Source organism: Lupinus angustifolius, chromosome LG02, assembly GCF_001865875.1.
Source record: "Lupinus angustifolius cultivar Tanjil chromosome LG02, LupAngTanjil_v1.0, whole genome shotgun sequence".
NCBI classification, from domain to species: domain Eukaryota; kingdom Viridiplantae; phylum Streptophyta; class Magnoliopsida; order Fabales; family Fabaceae; genus Lupinus; species Lupinus angustifolius.
In genome coordinates, this window is record NC_032010.1 from 2,296,196 (window position 1) to 2,320,400 (window position 24,205).

The 24,205-nt window shown below is 31.1% G+C and overlaps 2 protein-coding genes and 1 long non-coding RNA gene across 7 annotated transcripts; 2 read left to right on the plus strand and 1 right to left on the minus strand.

Annotated features, from left to right (window-relative positions):
• On the plus strand, positions 5,514–13,883 carry LOC109332272 (kinesin-like protein KIN-14I). 3 transcript variants are annotated; one of them, XM_019567212.1, is made up of 20 exons: positions 5,514–5,935; positions 6,481–6,647; positions 7,080–7,223; positions 7,677–7,931; positions 8,022–8,093; positions 8,443–8,511; positions 8,672–8,749; positions 8,874–9,020; positions 9,111–9,192; positions 9,280–9,375; positions 9,468–9,644; positions 9,817–9,923; positions 10,023–10,201; positions 10,317–10,478; positions 10,772–11,025; positions 11,127–11,296; positions 11,388–11,552; positions 12,216–12,700; positions 13,404–13,542; positions 13,613–13,883. In XM_019567212.1, the coding sequence occupies exons 1-19, from the start codon at positions 5,818–5,820 to the stop codon at positions 13,510–13,512; spliced, it is 3,036 nt and encodes a 1,011-aa protein (XP_019422757.1). In that variant the 5' UTR covers positions 5,514–5,817; the 3' UTR covers positions 13,513–13,542; positions 13,613–13,883. The 3 variants fall into 3 exon arrangements, with proteins under 3 accessions (XP_019422757.1, XP_019422748.1, XP_019422766.1); XM_019567203.1 differs by having other exon boundaries at positions 13,404–13,883; XM_019567221.1 differs by having other exon boundaries at positions 12,222–12,700; positions 13,404–13,883.
• LOC109332291 (probable protein phosphatase 2C 5) lies at positions 15,132–18,592 on the plus strand. Of its 3 annotated transcripts, none has more exons than XM_019567234.1 (9): positions 15,132–15,242; positions 15,434–15,706; positions 16,270–16,441; positions 16,516–16,733; positions 16,821–16,928; positions 17,030–17,155; positions 17,241–17,536; positions 17,709–17,893; positions 18,513–18,592. In XM_019567234.1, the coding sequence occupies exons 2-9, from the start codon at positions 15,467–15,469 to the stop codon at positions 18,575–18,577; spliced, it is 1,410 nt and encodes a 469-aa protein (XP_019422779.1). In that variant the 5' UTR covers positions 15,132–15,242; positions 15,434–15,466; the 3' UTR covers positions 18,578–18,592. The 3 variants fall into 3 exon arrangements, with proteins under 3 accessions (XP_019422779.1, XP_019422793.1, XP_019422786.1); XM_019567248.1 differs by lacking the exon at positions 18,513–18,592 and adding an exon at positions 17,978–18,090; XM_019567241.1 differs by lacking the exon at positions 18,513–18,592 and having other exon boundaries at positions 17,709–18,090.
• Positions 17,970–22,074, minus strand: LOC109332311. Its single transcript, XR_002105889.1, has 2 exons — positions 22,008–22,074; positions 17,970–18,487 (listed from the first exon to the last, which is right to left on the minus strand). It is a non-coding gene; the product is annotated as an uncharacterized LOC109332311 (long non-coding RNA).

Here is a 24,205-nt window from a genome sequence, read left to right on the forward strand (position 1 = left end):
GTTCCCAAAGCATATTAAGGGAAAGGTGGACTAGAATAACTCAAAAATTATGAATGAGTGAGGATTGTGAGTAGAATGAATGCAACTGGATGATTGGTATGATGCTGAAAAACTAAACGAAGATGGAGTGTGGTTGATGCAGAGATAATGAAGTTAGAGAGAAGATGAGAGGAGAGAAAAATAAGTGAAATTATTAAAATGTCCCTAATATTTAAACATTATTCAATAAAAAAGGGTAATTTTAGTCCAATTGTTTTAGTACATAATACTAACATGCTCCTAATTAAAAAAGAAGGTCCTTATGTTAGCAAACCCCATATATATATATATAATAAATTATATTTTTTTATCAGGAGATAAGTTATTTTATTTGTTACTAAAATCGTAACATGTGTCATGTTTAAAAAAATAGGGTACATGTCATATTTTATTGGTTTCAAGGAATATTATCTCCTGATATAGATATAAAGATCTATTTTAGTGGTCGAAGAAAGTAACTCTAAGTTCTGAGTGATAACCAAATTAATTACAAAATTTCAAAATCACAAAAGTGGACCATCTCTTCCATCTTTTCATGATGTGTGCATGCTCAAACCTTGTTATATCTCTTCCATCTTTTCAAGTAATCACTTGTTATAAGCTTTTATAAGTGTAGTTGTTGAAAGTGAAACACATTCATATCAATTCAGGGGACATGTTAATTTACTATGCACAAATCATTATCGATATTGATGCTTAAAATATATATTTTTTCTTACTGGTGCTCTCATTGCATGTTTAAATGTTAGCATTGTAAAGATTATAGAATATCTCTAGTTTGATAACATGTGGTTAGTTTATTGGTGTGGAAGCAAAATGCATGAATAATGTATGTATCAGTTTCTATATAATCTATTAGCAACTTTGCATACTTTTATACATAGTAGTATTATTTTTGCTTTAATCAAAGTTTGTGAAGTGCATGATTCTGATTGCTTTGTTGCTTGTTGAGGAATACTAGCAAAGATATACCAAGGCCCTATTTATTCTCTAAGTGTGTGTTTTGAATAATTTGTAAATAAACATTTTAATAATTAATTATATGTATTACAATTTTTTATAATTGATTAGGCTGTAATTGGTTTTTGTTTTCGTATAATGATTGACGACATACAAACAAATGATCTTAGTCGGGTCAGGTATATAAATGACGTTATAATATTCTATTATAAATTGTTTATTAACAAAAAATTTACAATCATTTCTCCTGTCATTTTCTTTTTGCCTTCACATGTCTCTAGAAATTAGATTAACTTGTATTAGCCTCTAACTATCTTAATTCTTATACATTAATTTATAATGTTATCCTATATATTATGTTCACTCATTAAATATAACATTGTCATTCTTTCTGTATTGAATTTATTTATTGGCTAAACACTATCTCAAAATGTTCAATTTCATTTGGATTATATAAAAATAATCACTTTTAATATGCAATTTATTGTGTGAAAAAATGAAATCACTTTTAATATGCAATTTATTGTGTAAAAAAATGAAATCACTTTTAATATGCAATTTATTGTGTGAAAAGATGAAATCACTTCCATAATTGATTATACTAGCACTTGATTGCTTTTGGGCCTTACGGTCCCCTTGTTTATGAAACAAATAATCACTTGTATGCATAAAATTACAGACAAAATATGTAATAGATGAAACAATAATATATCTCTTGTGGAGGTGAAATAGTCTCCACTACTTATAAAAACTTTAGGAAATTTGTAGCTTTTGGTTAAAAAAAATTGTTTGTGGTTTAACTAATCAATAGCTTCTAAACTAAGTACTCAAACATATTGTGAGATGGTGAAAAAACTTTTTGGAGAGAAAAAAATGTTGTTTTCCTAAATAATATTAAACCAAAACATGCACTCAGCTTAAAATTTAGAGTAATTACATATTTTAGTCCCTTATGTTTTTCGATCTTATCAGTTTGGTCCTTCAAAAATTGAATACCCAAAATGGTCCTCAAAAATTTTAAATGTGAGTCAAATTATTTCTTTTTGGCATCAAATTAGTCCATACCAAATGTTTTAAAACATGAGACTATTTTGACTCATATTTGAAATTTTTGTGGACCATTTTAGGTTTTTCAACTTTTGAAGAATCAAACTAGTAAAATCAAAAAATATGAGGGACTAAAATGAATATTTACTCTAAAATTTAATATCATTCTCATAACAATAATATGCCATTATGAAACTCTTGTCATTTTTTTGTGACTGGCTATCTTACCATTTTGAATCAGGATTGTGACTCTTGATCCTACAAAAACTTTAATTTTTGTTGAAAAAAACTCTTGTATTTCTGTGCCAATAAAAGTTGGTTAGTAAGTCAGCAGATTTTTATTTCAAATGTATAAATAGATAAATGTAATCATTGTCAAATACATCATAGAACACATACCTGCCACCTATAGATAGAGGCCTAGGGGGAATAATTAAAGAGATTATAATTTTAACGAATTTTGTTTGAAGTGCTAAATTGATATGAACCACGGATACTGATACGTGTGTCGGATATGATACATATCCGATACGTATTTTTTCCAAAATATAGGATACGATACGTTCAGGGATATGCATATAAAATAATAAAAACACATAAAATATGATAAAATTATAAGTATAAATCAAAATATCCAAAGTAAAAAATATAATGGAAATTTAAAGTCATGCCCTCCATAACAAATTTATCTTATCCTATTTTAATGAAAACAAATCTATCCTAAAATCATTGCCATCCATAACAAATATATTTTATCTTATTTTAATGAAAACGAATATATCTTATCCTGTTTTATTAGAAACGAATCTATTTTATCCTTTTTATTGGAAACAAATATATCTTATCTTGTTTTATTGGAAACGAATCTATATATCTTATATTTTACTGAAAACGAATCCATATAGCCTATATTTTATTGAAAACGAATCAGATACGTGTCTTAATATTTTTAATTTTTTTAATTTTTGGATACTATATGGATACGTATCCTTCGCGAATCTGAGCATATCCGTGTCTGATACGTGTCGGATACTGACACGTGAGGGTGTTTGACGAATCCGTGCTTCATAGCTAAATTGTCTCCCAGAGAAAGGAAAATTTGAAAAGATTTACACTTTTATAAATAGGTTTGACTGTTTTTAGTTTCTCATTATTATCGATCATTATATTTTTCTTCATTAATAAATCTTTTTATTAATTCTTCTTAATATAAAGATATATCATTTTCCATTACATATATAATACTAATTAACTAATGTCGTGAAGGTTAAATAATGCTGGAATATACATGTGATAATTCAAATAGTCTAGGTTTCCACCATTAAAATGAGAAAGAGAGATGTGAATATTTATATAGGTAGATATAACCAATAAAATTTTGGGAGTATATTTAAATTTAGTTACAAATGATATCACTAAAATGTATAAATACAATTGTTTCCCAATATGACATATTGTATAAGTTTTCATTCAAAATGACTTCACCAAAAGTGTAATATTTATGTATTGATGTGAAGATTTATATATAATCAATACATTATTTATTATTCATTTGTATTATTTTTTGAAGAGGTAATGATGATTGAAAATGAATAGCGAATGATGAACTGATAATGTATAAAACTCAGACACAGTAAATATATATATATATATATATATATATATATTCTTTAAAAAGGGAAAAATCAAAATAGTTTTTCACATTGAAAAGTTGAAGGACTCTCAATCTAATTTGCCAAAAATAAAATTACAATTAATCTAATAATATATAACAATAGTACATGAATTCAAGTCATTTACAAATAGTTTGCATCGTTTAAATAATTGAGCCTAACTCCAAGCTCAAACAAACAAGTATGATGGAAAGATTAACAAGTCGAGTTCATAAATAGTTCGACTAATTTACACCCCCAACTTACAAGGTAATCAATAACACATCCATTATATATTTTAATAAAAAAATATCGTTTGACAAATTTATTTAGCCTATTCCAATAATAATCAAACTATTGTTGAGCCAATAATAATCCTTATTTTGATTATATAATTTATGTTTCTAAATAGACTAATGTTTCCCATTTTTTTAAGGAAAGACAAAAAAAACATATTTGTCGAGATTTAAACTCGAATAATTATACTTTATGTCGTGCAACCCTTCTAACTCTATATTTAAAATTATATGTTCATAAATTATATGTTGATTCAAGTAAACAAAGGTTTAGGATCCAATCCCAAAATACAAGGATAATGCCATCTGGTTTTGAAGGTGTGCAAATATCCACCCTGGATTTTTTTTTAAATTATATATTATTTACTATTCTTCAAGTTCACAATGAGAAGCTTAAAAATTATCAAGATAGAAAAAATATGTTACCACAAATTAGAAATTATTACTTTAAATAGCACATAAAAGATGTGAGTTCATATTCTATATAAAGACAAAGTTTTGCATTCAAATTACCTTTAATGGTTATTTCACTTATAGTTGATTGTTTTTCATATAACATTTTACCATTTTCCATTTTATTGTTTCTACTCTATATTTCATTTTTCCATTATCTGCTTAACACTATTTCAATTCTACTATTTTTATCCATTGTCTTGTTTGCTTTTATTCTTTTTGTTTCATTATTTCTATTTTATTGTTTCCATTATATGTTTAACATTATTTCTATTTTATTGTTTTTATTCATTATCTTCAATCACCATTCATTGCCTTTATTCTTTATTTACTTCAATGTTTCTATTCACTATTTAACTCTTTGTCATTTTATTGTTTTTATTTTACTTTATTTCAATTATATTCTATTATGTTTGCCAAATTATGTTTCACCATTTCTACAAGTAATTTTATTGTTTATTTTTTAATTGCTGGATTGCTAAGATAATCAAATTGGAGATGTATGGATAAATTTAATGACTTATATTAAGTGAGAAATATTTAAAAACATTGACAATGAATTAATTATTCAACAATTTTAAAATATAAAGACACATAAAGATGTGTAATTTATTTAATTAACTATATTTAAAATATGTGATTTTAATAGTAATGTTTTCATCCTTTTATATATAATGTTACTTATTATTTTAATTTTTAATATATATTACAAATTATACTCCCTAGTCTTAGATTTGTCATAGCCTAAATACACTGAAGAAAAATAATATCAAAAGAAGTTCATGCCTCAACTTTCAATTGAAATTTTATAGAGAAAAAAAGTCCATGAAAAAAATTGGTTAAATTTTTTAGGATAATTAAAAATTTTCCATAAAGTTTCCCAAATACAAAGAGTACATACGATGTACAAAAGAGAGAGTATATATAAAACTATAAAGTTATAAAATATAAACTATAGGTTTGAATAATGACCCGTTAAATACAAACCATTAAGTAACACGAGAGGGTCGGAACCAGGTTCGGTGTCAACTTTTCTACGTCAATATAGACATGAAACTTGAGATGAAAGAGAGATACCAACAAAAGAAAAATAAAACCAACTTTTCTTATTGTCTTTGTGATTCTGTAGCTTCATCTTCAAGAAGCTTTTCCCAGAATCACATTGTCTATATATATTCATATTCATTTTTTCTTAGCTTTTTCTAGCTAACAATTATTTTTCATTACACCCCCTTAGACTTTAAGCCTTTTTTTATATATTATAGGAAGCTTGGGTTGTTTTGTATTGTTTAATATATCTAGTTTGAATGCAATTCTTGTTGTACCAGGTTTTTGGATTTTTTGTTGTTTTGGTTTGAGTTTTTGAGATTATGGGTACAGAACAAGTTTTTCCATTTTCTGTTGTATCTGTGGTTGAAGATGTTCTTCAACATCATGGTGGTAGATTGAGTGATGTTAACTTGGCTTCAAGAAAAGCTGAAGAAGCTTGTATGTATTTCTATCTTCTTTGTTTTCTTTAATATGATCATTATTATTATTGCTTTCTATCTTTGTTTAATGTATCATGTAGGTTTGTATTTTTACTATCATTATGAAATCAATTCATGTTTTTCTGAGAAATTTTTTAATTTTAATTCATAGCTAAGGTTCTTTTCTCTCCTTTTGTTTCCCAAGAATGTTGGTTTCAAGTTTCAACTAATAATATGACATTTGTTTTATTGAAAGTTCTGTTTTTTAATTTTGTTTCATGAGTATGGAAATGTATTATGCACAAGAAAATTTATATATATGCTATAAAATAAAAGTTGAGAAAGTTGTATGAGTTTGTTGTATACATAAAAGTACTTTTATGATTAATCATATTCTCGATTTCGCTCAATAATGATAATTGTACGAAATACATGATTCATCAATAGAAATCTTTGTAATATAACAATTTTAAAACCATTGATAGTAGTAACTGCATGAATGAAACAATATATAGTTGCAAGAAAGAACATAACATAGGTTGTACTTGTCTGATGTTGTTGCAGCATTGAGAAGGTATGAAGCAGCTGGTTGGCTGCGAAAAACAGTTGGTGTTGTTGGAGGGAAAGACTTGCCAGCTGAACCTTCTGAAGATGATTTCAGGCTTGGATTGCGTAGCGGGATTATCCTTTGCAATGTTCTTAATAGAATTCAACCCGGGGCAGTCATCAAGGTATGTTCCTTTCGTAAAGTCTGGTCCTGGAAACAGTCTCTCCACTTGCTGGAATAAGGCTATATACACATGGCCGCCCTATATGTTTCTCGAAAGTTTCAATCCGTGCTCGAGAAAAGTCTCCTTAGATTGTTGAGTGTTGCGCACCTATTGAGGAATCAGAAAACAAGTTTTATAGGAAAACTAAATACATTACTTTTCAATGGATTAAATATAATATCTCTCAATAAAATCTTTCTTATTTCCTAAGCTTTTGCCTTGATTTTTGGTTAGTCTCTAAAAGTTATATGAGGTTGACTGAAATCTATGGTAAAGATTTTCCTGGAGCATGCATTAACTATCACTCCATGAGCATGCTATGTTAATGTTATGTTTCACATTGATTTCATAAGCATCACTCTTATGTTACAATTGTTGCACCTATGTTGTTAGGTAGTTGAAGCCCCCAATGATTCTGTTCTTATTCCTGATGGGGCAGCTCTGTCAGCATTTCAATACTTTGAAAATGTAAGGAACTTTCTTGTAGCTGCAGAGGAAATGGGACTTCCCACCTTTGAAGCTTCTGATTTGGAACAGGTACTAATTAACCCAACTTGGAACCTTTCTGTTTAATACCTTGATGAGCTTGTTAGATTTAAATCTATGATATTATTATTACACAAAGAGGGTGAATTTGGCGCAATGTTAAAGTTATTTCTTAGTATCCATGTCACGGGTTTAAATACTGGGAACAGTCTCTCTGCTTGTCAGAGTAAGACTGCGTACATCTATCCTTTTCAGAACCACTAAGTGACAGCCTCGTGCACTAGGTTGCCCTTATTATTATTACACAATAATTATACTATAGTAGACACACACAGTTATACACCTATCACCTTCCATGTGCATATAGTTTTCATCATTTTATCATATTGATGAGAGGAAAGTTGGCTCTTAACAGATATGTTACAAGCATTTTCTTTACTATAAAGCAATTAATATTATGCTTTAACAAATCTTTTTGGTACATGCTGTATTTACATTTTACAGGGAGGAAAATCTTCAAGGGTAGTGAATTGTGTTTTAGCACTTAAGTCTTACGCTGAATGGAAGCAAGGTGGGAAACTTGGAATATGGAAATATGGTGGGATTGGAAGTTCAAAGCCACCTATCTCTGGGAAAACACTTTTGAGGAAAAACTCAGAACCATTCATGAAGAGTTTATGGACCATGCCATCAGGAGACAAGGATGTTATGAGTGATCACTCATCATACATCGATTCCGGTCATGATCGAAATGAAGGGGTTAGAGAGCTTTATTGTTTATAATTTCTTAGACTTTTTATCTAGATCTTGAGGATCATCTGTCTAAGCTTATTGTTTTTGTATCTGCAGAGTTCCTTTCCATCCTTACATTCATTAGTTCGCGAATATTTGTGTGACAAGAGGCCAGAAGAAATTCCCATGGTAAGAGTTATTTCTTCTTCAATAGATAAGCAATGTTATATGTACAATAAATCGCGCAAATTTCCTGAGAACCAAGTACTTAGCATCACAAAAATGTTAGTTATCCAGAAGTTGTCGAGTATTTTCGTCGATAGATATATCCTCGCTATACATTAGATTAAGAGGAAACCACTTCCATTCTGAAAAGTTTTCTAGGTGATATTTATCATGCAATGAGTAACATAACTGTTAGATATATAAAATCATTCATGTACTTTTGCTTAAGTTTTTGAGCCATTTGATTCTTCACATTGGGTTATTTGGCTTTATACCTCCTTCACTATAGATATAACCTATTTTGCCATGACAGGTTGTGGAGTCCCTGCTTAGCAAAGTCGTGGAGGAGTTTGAACGTCGAATGCAAATCCAAAATGAAACGGTACGCATCTTTCTCTTTTAATCATGTTCGATTTCATCCCGATGACAGAATTCTAAAGAAAAACTTCATATTTTTACTTGGAGATTCACACACAAACTGACACACTTGACTTGGTGCATGAATCTTGCTGAATTTATTGTTAAAAAATTCATAATTGCAGCTTAAAATGACTCAAGAAGAAAAGATACCTTCTGAAGTGGAATGTTCAATTTCGAAAGCTACTTCTGTTGATGAAGAGGTAAAACTCAGATTCGCCATATACATGTATTGCAAGTGCAAGTGCAAATTAATATGCTTAGAGCAGTTATTATTATAGTCTCAACTGTTTGTGATTGACTTTTTTGTTACTAAATTATATTAAGATGGAAGAAAAGGAAGATGCAGAGGAACTACAGGTTAAAGAGGAGTTAGAAGAGGAATCTTATGATACATACAACGACCACGATGAATCGAGTAGCCAGGACTTTAAGAAGCAAGAATTAGTGGAACAACAAACTAAAAGCATCCAGGTAACTTGGTAATATATACTAGAATTTGATGTTGAAATTGTTCATAAGTTGATGAAGTGAAGTAACAAGTTTAATATTGTCATCCTTTAGGAATTGAAAACTATAGTCTATGAAACAAAATCAGGAATGCAATTTCTGCAAAAGAGATACCAGGAGGAAGTCATCTATCTTAGTACGTAGACTCGAAAAAACAAAATCCCTCAAGTTTTTACAGGAATATCAATGATATATCTAACTAATATCTTGTTACCCTTTATAGGTAAGCACTTGCATACCTTAGCTTCTGCTGCATCAGGATATCATAAAGTTCTTGAAGAAAACCGCAAGTTGTACAATCAAGTGCAGGACCTGAAAGGTAAATTCAAATGATCAAGAGTATAATTATAATTTGTCTTTGGATTTTCATTTTATGTGAGAATGAATTGTCTATTTTTTTCCTGTTGATAGGAAATATTCGGGTGTACTGCCGAGTTCGACCCTTCTTAGGTGACCAACCAAGCCATTATAGCTCTGTCAGCAATGTGGAGGAGGGAAGTATCTCAATCATGACACCTTCCAAATATGGCAAAGAAGGGAAGAAAACATTTAATTTCAATAGAGCTTTTGGTCCTTCTGCAACCCAAGGTTGGTATTAGGAGAAACTATTATATGCTGTTGAAGTATAATTGATGCATGTTCTAAGAGATATCAATTGTTTTTAAACCAAGTTACATAAGTTTTAAGTCACTAACTTAAAATCAATGGTGACTATCCTTAATGGAGTACATTTATTAATGCTCTTTATGGTTGCTTGCAGCGGAAGTTTTCTCAGATATGCAGCCTCTGATTCGCTCTGTTCTAGATGGGTACAACATTTGTATATTTGCCTACGGCCAAACAGGATCAGGAAAAACACACACTATGGTAAGACATTTAGAAAATCTTCTTAGCTCCACCATGTTTCCGCTCTGTGACTAGTGTGAATTGTAATAACTCCATTAATGTATTTTTGTATTGATGCAGTCTGGACCGAACGAACTTACTGAGGAAACATTAGGTGTCAACTACCGTGCATTGGGAGATCTTTTCCTTCTCTCAGAACAAAGGAAAGACACCATTTTCTATGATATCAGTGTTCAGATGCTTGAGATTTACAATGAGCAAGTCAGAGACCTATTAACCATGGACGGTGCTAACAAAAGATATCCTTCTCTATACTAACTTGCTAACTATTTTCTATAGTGCTGAATCGGTGCATGCGATTTTCATTTAATGATTCTCTTGTTCCTCTATATATTATCCTTAACACCTGCGAACATTAGAAATTCGCAACAGTACCCATGATGGCATTAACGTACCGGATGCAAACCTTGTTCCCGTTTCATCAACTACAGATGTCATAAATTTGATGAACTTGGGACATAAGAATCGGGCTGTTGGTTCTACTGCCATGAATGATCGCAGTAGTCGTTCTCACAGGTAATTAGAAGATATATTTTAGTTTTACAGTTCTTATGGTTAGCTTTAGCTAAAACCTTAAGTACTTTTCCAATGAAACTAGTGGTACCATTTACTTGGCCTTAGGTTGTCCCTTTGCAATCAGACATGTTCTATGAATAACACATTCAGACAACGAGTGATATGAAAATTGAAGTTGCCTAAAAAAGTTGTGTACATTTATTGCACAACAATAGTGCTCATTGGCAATCATGTATGTTTTGCATCATAATATAATTTAGTACTAACTTGTGATGGTATATATATAACTGCAGCTGCCTAACAGTTCATGTTCAAGGAAGGTACCTGACATCGGGAAGTACAATTCGCGGTAGTATGCATCTCGTTGATCTAGCAGGAAGTGAGAGGGCTGATAAATCTGAGGCCACAGGGGATAGACTTAAAGAGGCTCAACATATCAACAAGTCACTTTCTGCCTTAGGAGATGTAATTGCTTCCCTTGCCTCAAAGAACGCACATGTTCCCTACAGGAACAGTAAACTTACTCAACTGCTTCAGGATTCTCTTGGTATGATTCTCACATTAATGATCCATTTCTATTCCTTTGACTAATATGGTATTGTCTCCAAGGACCTCATTTCTACATATATGTGTGTGTGCACATATCAGGAGGACAAGCTAAGACACTCATGTTTGTTCATATTAGTCCGGAGCCAGAAGCTCTTGGAGAAACACTTAGTACACTGAAGTTTGCTGAAAGGGTTTCCACTATCGAACTTGGTGCGGCTCGAGTTAATAAAGATAATAATAACTCAGATGTCAAAGAGCTTAAAGAACAGGTTCTTACTTTTTCTTTCTTTGGAGGAGGTCAATACAATAAATCGCGACAAAATTACTTTTTCTTACTTTTGAGTGTTGAGTCTTTGCCAGATTTCTAGTCTGAAGGCAGCTTTGGCTCGGAAGGAAGGAGAACCAGAACGCTTTCAACAATCTGGCAATAGTAGTAGCCATGAAGCACCAAAGTTGAAATCTTATGGCTCTTCTCCTATAAGATTTGGCAGCCATAAGCCAAGAGATGATTCTAGTAGCCTAGAGGTAACATGTTATTAAACATAATCAAATTAATTTAGTTATCTGAATAAAGCAGGCCAGAAGCACTTGATCTCTGTTCAAACCTCTCAAACACATGCATACTTTCATTGCTAAATTTAACAGATAAGAGGGTAAGCTTGGCACAACGTAAGGTTGTTGCTTAGTGAAAATGAGATCACGGGTTCAAATCCTGGAAATAACCTCTTCACTTGTAGGGTAAGGCTGCGTACATCTACCCCCCAGACCCCACTAAGTGGGAGCCTCATGCACTTGGCCACCCTTTTTTAGTTAATGAATCATGTGTTACAAAATAAAGCTGATCAAAATTGAATAAGGGTTAACTCTTATAGGTAACAATAGTGGACACCTTCTCTTAAGTGAGTGTACTTTATTAGAGGGTAAATTGCTATTATAACCATTGATTGGAAAATCAGCAGTTAAGATTATGATAAGATACATGCATATGAATGATAGATCATAGAGTTATTAAATTCTACCATTGATTTTTGAATCAACTGTTACAATATCTGACTTTATCCATGAAAAAAAGTAAGGTGATTATTTACATGCAGTATACAAAATCTAAAAGCAATCTATGCCTTATTTTTTTTCTTCAAAAATGATGTTTGCATGTGTGATAACATTGATGTCAACAATGTCTTGTATGGACAGAAAAAGGACACATCAAAGCTGAAAAGAAGAAGCCTAGATATCCATGACATGTATAGAAATTCACCTCAATGGCCACATAGTGTGAATAATGTGACAAATGTAAAGGAAGATGATAAAGAATCATCAGCTTCTAGTGAATGGATTGATAAGATTATGATGAAAAGGAATGACAGTTTAACTAGTGATGATAGTCTAGTTGGACAATGGGATGCAGAAACTAAACAATTCTCTCCATTGTTAAGTCCTAGTTCACTTTCAGAGACTTCAAAAATGTGCCTTGAACCTTCTTTGCATGGCTATGATATGACCATTACTGATGAATCTGATGAACTTGATATTGCAACTAGTGATTCTTCAGAATCTGAGTTGAATTGGTTATCATCACATATACCTAAACCAACCACCATTTCAAATGGCTTACCTTCTAAACCAAAGAAATCATCAACTCAACCAAAACCATCAAGGATACCTGAACCAAGGTAAAAATAACAATCCTTCTAACTAGTTTCTTCATATTAATTCTACAATAGTATGTGTGAAACACTTTTGGAAATTTAAATTTCCTCTAATATTAACTTGTTTGTAAATTTAGAGGGTGAGTTTGGTGCAACAGTAAGATTGTTGTTTAGTGTTCATGAGTTTATAGATTCAAATCATGGAAACAGTCTCTTCGCTTGTAGAGATAAGGCTTCGTACATCTAACATCCAAAACCTCACTAAGTTGGAGTCTCATACATCGGGCTGCGCTTTTTATTAACAAGTGAATACAGGTTTGTTTAAGAGTTGAATTTTTGAGAGGAAAGGGAAGGCGTGACAGTCGTCTTGCAAGTATATTTCATGGTTCCCTCTCTAAAATCCAACTTCCAAACAAACCCTAACTAGAAATGTTATCAATGATTTTTGCTTAAAGTACATTATTACCTTAATCTTAAACATATTAAATAATTTAATCATGGTTATATGTTTATTTGTTCACCTTAAAAATAAACTCATTTTGAAAAGCCATTATTCAAAAATTCTCATATGCAATCATTTTTTAGATACTTCATTCATTAATTCAAAATTTAACATATATGAAATCATTGTTAATGTTTGATATATTATTATTATCAACTAAAATTGCTTGTGCTCTTCTCAAATATATTAGTAATATTTTTTCCCTTTTTCCTAATTTGCAAATAGGACTATGATCCCATCATTAATTCCTACACCATCAAGGAAATATTCAACAGTAGTTAGTCAACCCAGAAAGCAAACAGGGTCAATTGATATAAAGAAAAGAACCAAGTAAGAAAGCTGTTCCAAGTTTCAAAGCTTAATGTTTCTTGCTACATAGGCCCTTTAACATTTTTTTCATATCAATGATTTTGTGGGCTTGGGAGAGTTTTTTTTTTCAGTTTGAGGGGGCAATAAATTTAATTGCCTAAGTTCATGTATTTAATTTTCTGCTCTTTATATATGGGAATATATAAAAGTAGTGTGAAAGGGGCAATGAGTTGAAAACAAAATATAAATTGTCATGTAAGTTTAGAAATTATTATGTATTTTAAGTTTAGAAACCAGAGGTTATTTTTGGCAAAGGTGTCAAATTTCTCATGGTTGTGTATATGAAATATATTTTATTTGAAGAGATTATACTTATTTTGATTATCATTCTGATTTTTTGGGCTTGGCTCAGTTTTTATTTTCTTATAACATGCTAGCTTCTACTTAGTTTTATTTTTGTCTACTATGAAGTTAAGATTTATATAAAATAAGCAGATTATGATTAACATGACTTTTCCACAAACATATGTTGCACTGAGTAGATATTTATTAGTCTGCTTAAAGCTCAAATTATAATTGCTTCTGATGTGTTTATAGATTATATACTTTCTCCTATGGTACCTTGATTACTTAAGAGATAAACAAAAGTTTATATGAGAGATTCAAGCAAGATATATCTAACCACAAGGTTGTACTTTTATGTACCTAAAAAAACAAGGTTGTATTTTTCTTTTGAGTTTTAATATTAAATGTTATTATAATACAACAACAACGTTAGTCCCATAAATTAGTCATTCTAATGGTTTCGCAATACGTAGGATTTTGGTGAGAAAGATAATTATTTTTATACATTTCAAAGAGATGATTAATATCTGTTTGGGTCCCATAAAATTAGCTCCAATGGTCAAAACATGAGACATTAAATAAAGCTATATTTAATTAGTAATAAATTTTCAAGAATACAAGGTACATCAACACACTAATAACTAATTAGATAAACATAAATTATAGATAAACTCAAATAAAATAAAACTAATTAAATATGAGATAGAATAATGTTAAATCAATCCAAATTTATCTAACTAATTTAAACTAGAGATAAAATTTATTTCAATTTTTATACATCTCATTGTATTCAACTAGTCAAAATGTATTTTTTACAATAGCAGTTAATATTTAAATTTATACCAATATGTGCACGTTTATACCATAAATATATCATTTATTTTCTATTTATGTATATTAGTTTTTTTATAATACTAAAAGTATTTCATCATGATGAAGAATTAATCTTCTTCCAAATCTTTAATTTCTCCGGTTTACTTCTCGGGTTAATCTGGTTTAATCGGGTGTAATACAGTTGGACCAAAAAATTTGAAGTTCAAAACAGATCAACTCTTATTCAATTAAGACTGTAAACCGGAATAATTTTTTAAGTCGATCAATAATCAAACCTGTTAAATTATTCAGTCCGGTCCGGTTCTCACAAAAATACAAATTGATAAAAACTGTAACACTATTAAGACGAGTCCAAAATTGTAATTATTTGGAGTCCTTTTTCGAGTCTTCCTTCTTTCACTGCATATATCTCTACCAATCAAATCAGTCAAGAGAGAGAGCGTTGTATTCTTCTTCTCTCAGTTCTCTCTGTTCTCTGTTATCACCTCTCTACTCCTAGGGTTTTATCGCCATTTCATCTTCTTCCCAAAATACCTTCTCCATTCTCACTCATCTACTCCGTTTTTTTCTTCCACTGTGAGTTCTCACTTTACCTTTATTTAATGTTTTAAATTTTAACGAATCTCACTCAAATTTGAATTGCATTTATCGTAATCGTGAAATAGTTCTGTGCTTATTATATTTGAAGCTTTAACATTGTAGATCTGCAAAGTCAATGTGTAATTATTGTTATTTTTTATTTATTTAAATTTAATTTGGATTATTAGGTATTGTTGAGAAATGTTGAAATCTGAATTACGATGATGAGTGGTAAAGGTGAATTGTTATTATCATCATCAAGAATGAAGTCACAGGCGCAGGTAGCGGCGGTTCCGCTGGGAACTTTGATTGGGCGTGAACTTAGAACTGATAAAGTTGAAAAACCTTTTGTTAAGTTTGGACAATCTGGTTTGGCAAAGAAAGGAGAAGATTACTTCCTTATCAAAACAGATTGCTATAGGGTTCCTGGAGATTTATCAACACTCTTTTCCGTCTTCGCGGTATTATTATTATCGTCATTGTTGTTGTTATCATTTTGTTGTATTTTTATGCATTAATTTACTTAACATGATGGACATTGAATTTTACTAATTCTATATCAATAAGTGTATCATGTCCTGTATTTTTTAAAATTATTTGATCTGTGTTTGTGTTGCATTTTATATGTGTCTTCATTGGCCTTCAGTAATGTTTTAAAAATCGAACTGGAGTTCGAAATAGATAGAGCTCTAAGTCATAGTTTGATTGTGACGGCATGGTGAATAATGATTGGACTGGGAAAACTTCTGGTTCATGGTTTAGCCGGTTGCCCGGTTGAACTGGCCAATCTGGTTCATTTTTTTGTATTAAGAAATATTTGAATCTTAGGAAATTAGAATATAGCCTAAAGCTAAGATTGTGTTGGTAATTGGTTGTGCACAGTGGAGAGAACTTTGTTTCTCTGGTTTTGTAGATGTCAGATGAGAAATGAAGCATATTATATCTCTGTTGTTTACAATTTTTCAACAATCAATCTGATCATCAATTTGTTCGTAGAATGATATTTGAAATTCTTGACTGGCAGATCTTTGATGGGCATAATGGTATATCAGCTGCTATTTTCACGAAGGAAAACTTATTAAATAATGTTTTGAGTGCAATACCGCAAGATATCAGCAGGGATGCATGGCTTGAGGCCCTTCCTCGTGCTCTAGTTGCTGGTTTTGTGAAAACTGATATAGAATTTCAACAAAAAGGTACGTTCAAAATCTTTTCTTCCTTTATAGATATGTTGTGCACACTTATGCTGACATTTTAAATTTATTTGCAGGGGAAACATCTGGAACTACAGCTACATTGGTTGTGATTGATGAGTGGACTGTCACTGTTGCATCTGTTGGTGATTCCCGTTGCATATTAGATACCCAGGGAGGTGCAGTTTCTCTCCTGACAGTTGATCACAGACTAGAAGAAAATGAAGAAGAGAGGGCGCGTGTTACTGCCAGTGGTGGTGAAGTAGGAAGACTCAATGTATATGGAGGCAACGCGGTATGACGTAATCATCTTCATTCCTCGACTCCTTTCTAATGATTGTTGCTTTAATTCACCAGTTTTGCTTCTCAAATATGTTTATAGGTAGGGCCTCTTCGCTGCTGGCCAGGTGGATTGTGCTTATCTAGATCGATAGGTGACACTGATGTGGGAGAATTTATTGTGCCAATACCACATGTTAAGCAAGTGAAGGTGAGATGGTTTCATTACCATGGTCTGCGTTTGGTGACCCTTTTATGTGGAAAGTTTAATTTTAAGTCCAATGGTCACAAACATCTTTTTTTGGTCCTCAGGTTTCAAATTATGGTGGAAGACTTATTATAGCTTCTGATGGTATATGGGATGCTTTATCTAATGATTTGGCTGCCCAGTCATGTCGGGGTATACTGGCAGAGCTTGCTGCTAAGCTAGTGGTTAAGGTGATGGTTAATTCTAGCATTCTTATATTTTTGCGCATGAATATTTGATTATTTTATTTATGAAATGCTTTGTTTTATTCCCCAGGAAGCTCTAAGGTCAAGAGGCCTGAAGGATGATACAACCTGCCTTGTTGTAGATATTATTCCTTCAGACCTTCCTGTATTACCACCTATTCCGGGAAAGAAACCTAGCATGCTAACCTCGCTTCTCTTTGGAAAGAAATCTGGGAACACTACAAACAAAAAGAAACCTAGTATGCTAACTTCGCTTCTCTTTGGAAAGAAATCTGGGAACACTACAAACAAAGCTGCTAATAAGCTTTCTTCTGTTGGTGTTGTGGAAGAGTTATTTGAAGAGGGCTCTGCAATGCTTGCTGAAAGGTAAGACCCGGAGTCTATAACTGCTAAATTTCTATTAGCATGTTGTGTCTTAAAGTGTAATAGATATTTATCTTCTTAACTGACACTTGACTGGAATAAAATGCTTTACTTTTCCATTTGAGTGTATATGTATGTGCATTTCTTACAAATTTTCTATTTTCTTAAAATGCAGGTTGGGGAAGGATTTTCCGTTTAATAAGAATTCTGGGACTTTTCGCTGTGCGGTTTGCCAAATGGATCAACCCCCTGGCGATGATTTATCAGTGAAGTCTGGGCCTTTTTTCTCTCCATCATCTAAGCCATGGGAAGGCCCTTTCTTCTGCACAAAATGTCAAAAGAAGAAAGATGCCATGGAAGGTAAAAGGCCCAGCAGACACACAGTTAGAGCATAGTATCTAGTAATTTAACCTAGTAAATATTATTATAATTTTTCGCTGGCAGTGTGAGCCTGCTTGATTTTACTTAGTCGGTAGGGATTGTCATTGATGAGGGGGAGTCTCGACACAATAGTAAGGTTGTTGCTTAGTGACCAAGAGGGCATAGGTTCAAATCCTTAAAAAGCCTATCTGCTTGTAGGGTAAGGTTGCGTACATCTACTCTCCTCAAACTCCACTGAGTGAGCTTCGTACACTGGGCCACCATTTTTTGTGGTTGTTATCATTGATGTGTATGAAATGAGGTTGAGATAGGCCTATGAAGGTGGTTGTAAGTTTGATTCTGGTTTTTGCTAAGCTTTTGGACTGACTGACAGAACAAACATGTTGTCTAGTAGATAAGTTTTAATGGTATGTGCTAACCGTTTATATTTGTAACTTGTAAGTAAACTGAAGCTTTCATGGCTACCTCTCTCGTATAGAGAGAGCTTGAATAGTATAAGCCCAATTGCATTTTTATCTTCTAAATGTTAGTGTCTTGTAGTAGGGATGTTCAGATATATCTATTGATTTTGACCTAACGTTTCCTCTCAATAATCCAGGAAGGACTTCTGTCAAGAAGGGTAAATTACGGATTAGCCATGCGTTTCAACAAAATTGTAATTAAAAAAGAAATCTTTTTTGAGTATTGTTTTGAATATAAACAACCTGTTGGATAAGTTTAACATCGCTCCATTGATGGCAGTTTTGAAACTATGTCATGTTGGTCTTAGAAGAATTTGAGATTTCAAATATTTACTGTATTTTGAATACTATTTTTCGGCTTTCAAAACAATAAAGAGAACAAAGCTGGACCTTTTTCACACCTGCTGCACATGCCTTGCATCCACTAGTTTCCAAAAGGAAGTCAAGCCACCATGTTCCTATTTCACTATGGTAATAGCTACATCGCCTAGGCGTGGCTGAGGACATTTTCATTTTATGGGAGTTTCTTCCCCATAAAACTGTGTTGGGAAATCTAGGAAGGGCTGGGTATAGAGGTCTGATTTATGCTGAACTTATGACCATCCAATCCAATGCAGTCTCAACATTTCTTGGTAACAATATACATTCTGATTCTCTTAAGATAATTTAGCTTGTTACTTTTTTAGGGATGAGATTAACTTGCATCATCCTTCATCAAGGAAGCACAGACACTTCATAATAATCGTTGCGAGTGTCTGTGCATCATAGATGCTGGTCTGATTCATAGCATCAAGTTCCTTCTGTCTTTGGATTGGATTGTTATTCTTGTGCCCATTGGCATTTTAAGTTTGGAACGACTAAAGATCCTTTCAAGGTTTGGATATCTCTCCTCCAGATCTGCAATATCCCATCTTTTTGGTGGATGTTATGGAAGAAGCATTCATTAGAATGTTTAGTTGCTATCCTTTATTTTTCTTGTGTACCAAAAACTAAACTACAAAAATAGAACAGAACAGTAAATTCTACATAACACTGAAAGCACATCTATGAAGGTGGTTAGTTTTATACAAGAGTAATATCCATTAGTGTGAGTGGCTAGAGTAGTTCTCTTTAAAGAAGGTCTCATTGGGTTGATTCTTATAAATGGAAAATTATGTGCTAGTAGAAGTTTGACCCTCTTAAAGACATCTAATGTGATTTTTGAATATCAAAGGTATACATACTCGGACAAAAAATTTGTTGTCCTTAAGTATGTCCAAAAGTCTATTCAAAACTAATCTAAATATGTTATATCAGTTAAAAAAAATTTAAAAATCATGATTTCGTCTATTTTTATCTCATTGTGATTAGTTTAGGACATGTTTGGGGACAATATATCCCCATCCTAGATACTCCTTATATAAAACTATGGTTCTCTATATATGTGAATTTCACAATATATTGTTCAAATGTAACCTCATGGTGTTAGGTTAAAATATCAAACTTTGGTTCCTATAACATTTCAGTGTAGTTTATAACCCATTGCCAATAAAAGTACAGAAAGCAACAACAATTTCATGTAGATCACAACCACCTCAAAAAAAATTGGGACGAGATGCTCTTATGCTAGGCCTGTGTATTTTTTAAATGTTAGAAATGTTATGTTTCATAAATATTGCTTCAGAAATTCAATTCACAGTTGTGATTTTTAATTATGTTCTTATTTATTATATCATACTTTTCAGTTCTAATTAATGTTGGAGTCAATGTATTCCCTCTCATTAATTTTAATACACAATTTATAAGATATCGATTTATAATTTATGGTATGAAATAATTAATATGATTGACTGTAAAAAATACGAGTTATTTTGGTAAAAGAAGATATTAAATTATGACTTCATCTAGTTATATTTTGATATCTATGTATAACCTTAAACATAAAAAAGGAAGTAGTTCTCAAGTTCTGATAACCTTAAACCATAGATCACTTCCTTTTATTTGAACTGATTATTTCATTGAAAAACGTCTCTACATCATTGAAGAATTAATGAAGAGTCAAATAACCAAATAGTGTCATTAAATACTTTTTGACTCAAGGGAATATCTTGTAATTAAAGAGTAGTACTACTTATAAGGGCGAAAACACATTGCCTATCATAAGCTTCTACTTATTCTATAACAGGTTAGATTATATCATTATTTTTTCCATAAATAAGTTAGACTAATATTTTTAAAAAGCTTATTTAACTTAATAAGTTAGATTTTAGGTTATCTAAAAATGTCTATTAAACCTAAAAGGTCAATATATTTAATTATATTGTATAATAATATTCATAATATATTATTTTTAATATAAGTAATATTATTACATTTGTTATTATAATATAAAAATGTATACAAAAATATAATTAAAATTTTTGGTTAGATAAGTCTACTTGAAAGTATGTTTATTAGCCTATTTAGATATAAGTATATTAGCCTACTTGAAGAGATTGTAGTATAACAGACTTTAAATAGACTAATAAGTCATACTAGAATTTTAAACAAGTTAGATTTGGGCTTTGAAATTATTTTTAATTAGATAAACATGGTAAACTCACACTCCTATATGCTTATAGACTCACACTCCTATAAGTCTAATTTGACATATTTTCACCTTTAAATGTTTACACCATTTTTTTTAGTAATGTCAACTTAGTGATGCATTTAAGCAAAGATAGTCACTTGGTTTTTAGAAATGATAAAAATGAAGAGGAGGTTTAAAAACCATAAAATATAAAATATACTTGTGATATGTGAGAATTCCAAAGCCTATCATTTCATTTATAATATTAAAATGTATTGTTATCATCTAACTGTGAATACATGAGAAAATTTGACATGAAAAAACTCATTCTTTTCTTTATGATATTTTCCTTAAAAAAGACAATCTAATGCATGAGATTTTCATTTACTGAGATTTGATAGGATAGATGTACATAACTTAATCTCCACAAGCAGAGAGATTATATATAACCTATCCTCTATAATATATAAGGTAGAATTGTGTAAGATAAAGTATAACCTAACTTATTTCCACTCTTTACTTCTTTCACCAATTTTTTTAATGGTGCCAACTTAGTGTTGCATTTATGCATCACAAATTTTATTAAGATTTATTTGCTAGTTTGCTTTTAGAAATGATGAAAATGAAGGGGAGATTCAAAAACTATGGAATATACTTATCATATGAGAGAATTCCCAAACCTATCCTTTCATTTATAATATTAGAGTGAATTATAGTGACACCATATGAGTTTTATTGAAATTACACAAACCACCCAGACCTTTTTAAAACCTACACATACCACCCTTATTTATACATATATATTACACTGACTACCCATGTAAGAGATATAAGTGTAATTTCTTAAACAAAAAATAGTGACAGGTGTAATTAAGTCAAACAAAATAGGTTATATTGTGGAGACAAATCCAGATAGTATAAACTTGATGTATATTCATTATAAACTACATCAATAAGTCTAAAGAGATGTTTAAATTACTCTCGTATTATATTATAACTAACTAAAATAAAGAATAAATATCAACTTTTATGCAATTTGGACTTATTGTAGTAGGGATGTTCAGATATATCTATTGATTTTGACCTAACGTTTCCTCTCAATAATCCAGGAAGGACTTCTGTCAAGAAGGGTAAATTACGGATTAGCCATGCGTTTCAACAAAATTGTAATTAAAAAAGAAATCTTTTTTGAGTATTGTTTTGAATATAAACAACCTGTTGGATAAGTTTAACATCGCTCCATTGATGGCAGTTTTGAAACTATGTCATGTTGGTCTTAGAAGAATTTGAGATTTCAAATATTTACTGTATTTTGAATACTATTTTTCGGCTTTCAAAACAATAAAGAGAACAAAGCTGGACCTTTTTCACACCTGCTGCACATGCCTTGCATCCACTAGTTTCCAAAAGGAAGTCAAGCCACCATGTTCCTATTTCACTATGGTAATAGCTACATCGCCTAGGCGTGGCTGAGGACATTTTCATTTTATGGGAGTTTCTTCCCCATAAAACTGTGTTGGGAAATCTAGGAAGGGCTGGGTATAGAGGTCTGATTTATGCTGAACTTATGACCATCCAATCCAATGCAGTCTCAACATTTCTTGGTAACAATATACATTCTGATTCTCTTAAGATAATTTAGCTTGTTACTTTTTTAGGGATGAGATTAACTTGCATCATCCTTCATCAAGGAAGCACAGACACTTCATAATAATCGTTGCGAGTGTCTGTGCATCATAGATGCTGGTCTGATTCATAGCATCAAGTTCCTTCTGTCTTTGGATTGGATTGTTATTCTTGTGCCCATTGGCATTTTAAGTTTGGAACGACTAAAGATCCTTTCAAGGTTTGGATATCTCTCCTCCAGATCTGCAATATCCCATCTTTTTGGTGGATGTTATGGAAGAAGCATTCATTAGAATGTTTAGTTGCTATCCTTTATTTTTCTTGTGTACCAAAAACTAAACTACAAAAATAGAACAGAACAGTAAATTCTACATAACACTGAAAGCACATCTATGAAGGTGGTTAGTTTTATACAAGAGTAATATCCATTAGTGTGAGTGGCTAGAGTAGTTCTCTTTAAAGAAGGTCTCATTGGGTTGATTCTTATAAATGGAAAATTATGTGCTAGTAGAAGTTTGACCCTCTTAAAGACATCTAATGTGATTTTTGAATATCAAAGGTATACATACTCGGACAAAAAATTTGTTGTCCTTAAGTATGTCCAAAAGTCTATTCAAAACTAATCTAAATATGTTATATCAGTTAAAAAAAATTTAAAAATCATGATTTCGTCTATTTTTATCTCATTGTGATTAGTTTAGGACATGTTTGGGGACAATATATCCCCATCCTAGATACTCCTTATATAAAACTATGGTTCTCTATATATGTGAATTTCACAATATATTGTTCAAATGTAACCTCATGGTGTTAGGTTAAAATATCAAACTTTGGTTCCTATAACATTTCAGTGTAGTTTATAACCCATTGCCAATAAAAGTACAGAAAGCAACAACAATTTCATGTAGATCACAACCACCTCAAAAAAAATTGGGACGAGATGCTCTTATGCTAGGCCTGTGTATTTTTTAAATGTTAGAAATGTTATGTTTCATAAATATTGCTTCAGAAATTCAATTCACAGTTGTGATTTTTAATTATGTTCTTATTTATTATATCATACTTTTCAGTTCTAATTAATGTTGGAGTCAATGTATTCCCTCTCATTAATTTTAATACACAATTTATAAGATATCGATTTATAATTTATGGTATGAAATAATTAATATGATTGACTGTAAAAAATACGAGTTATTTTGGTAAAAGAAGATATTAAATTATGACTTCATCTAGTTATATTTTGATATCTATGTATAACCTTAAACATAAAAAAGGAAGTAGTTCTCAAGTTCTGATAACCTTAAACCATAGATCACTTCCTTTTATTTGAACTGATTATTTCATTGAAAAACGTCTCTACATCATTGAAGAATTAATGAAGAGTCAAATAACCAAATAGTGTCATTAAATACTTTTTGACTCAAGGGAATATCTTGTAATTAAAGAGTAGTACTACTTATAAGGGCGAAAACACATTGCCTATCATAAGCTTCTACTTATTCTATAACAGGTTAGATTATATCATTATTTTTTCCATAAATAAGTTAGACTAATATTTTTAAAAAGCTTATTTAACTTAATAAGTTAGATTTTAGGTTATCTAAAAATGTCTATTAAACCTAAAAGGTCAATATATTTAATTATATTGTATAATAA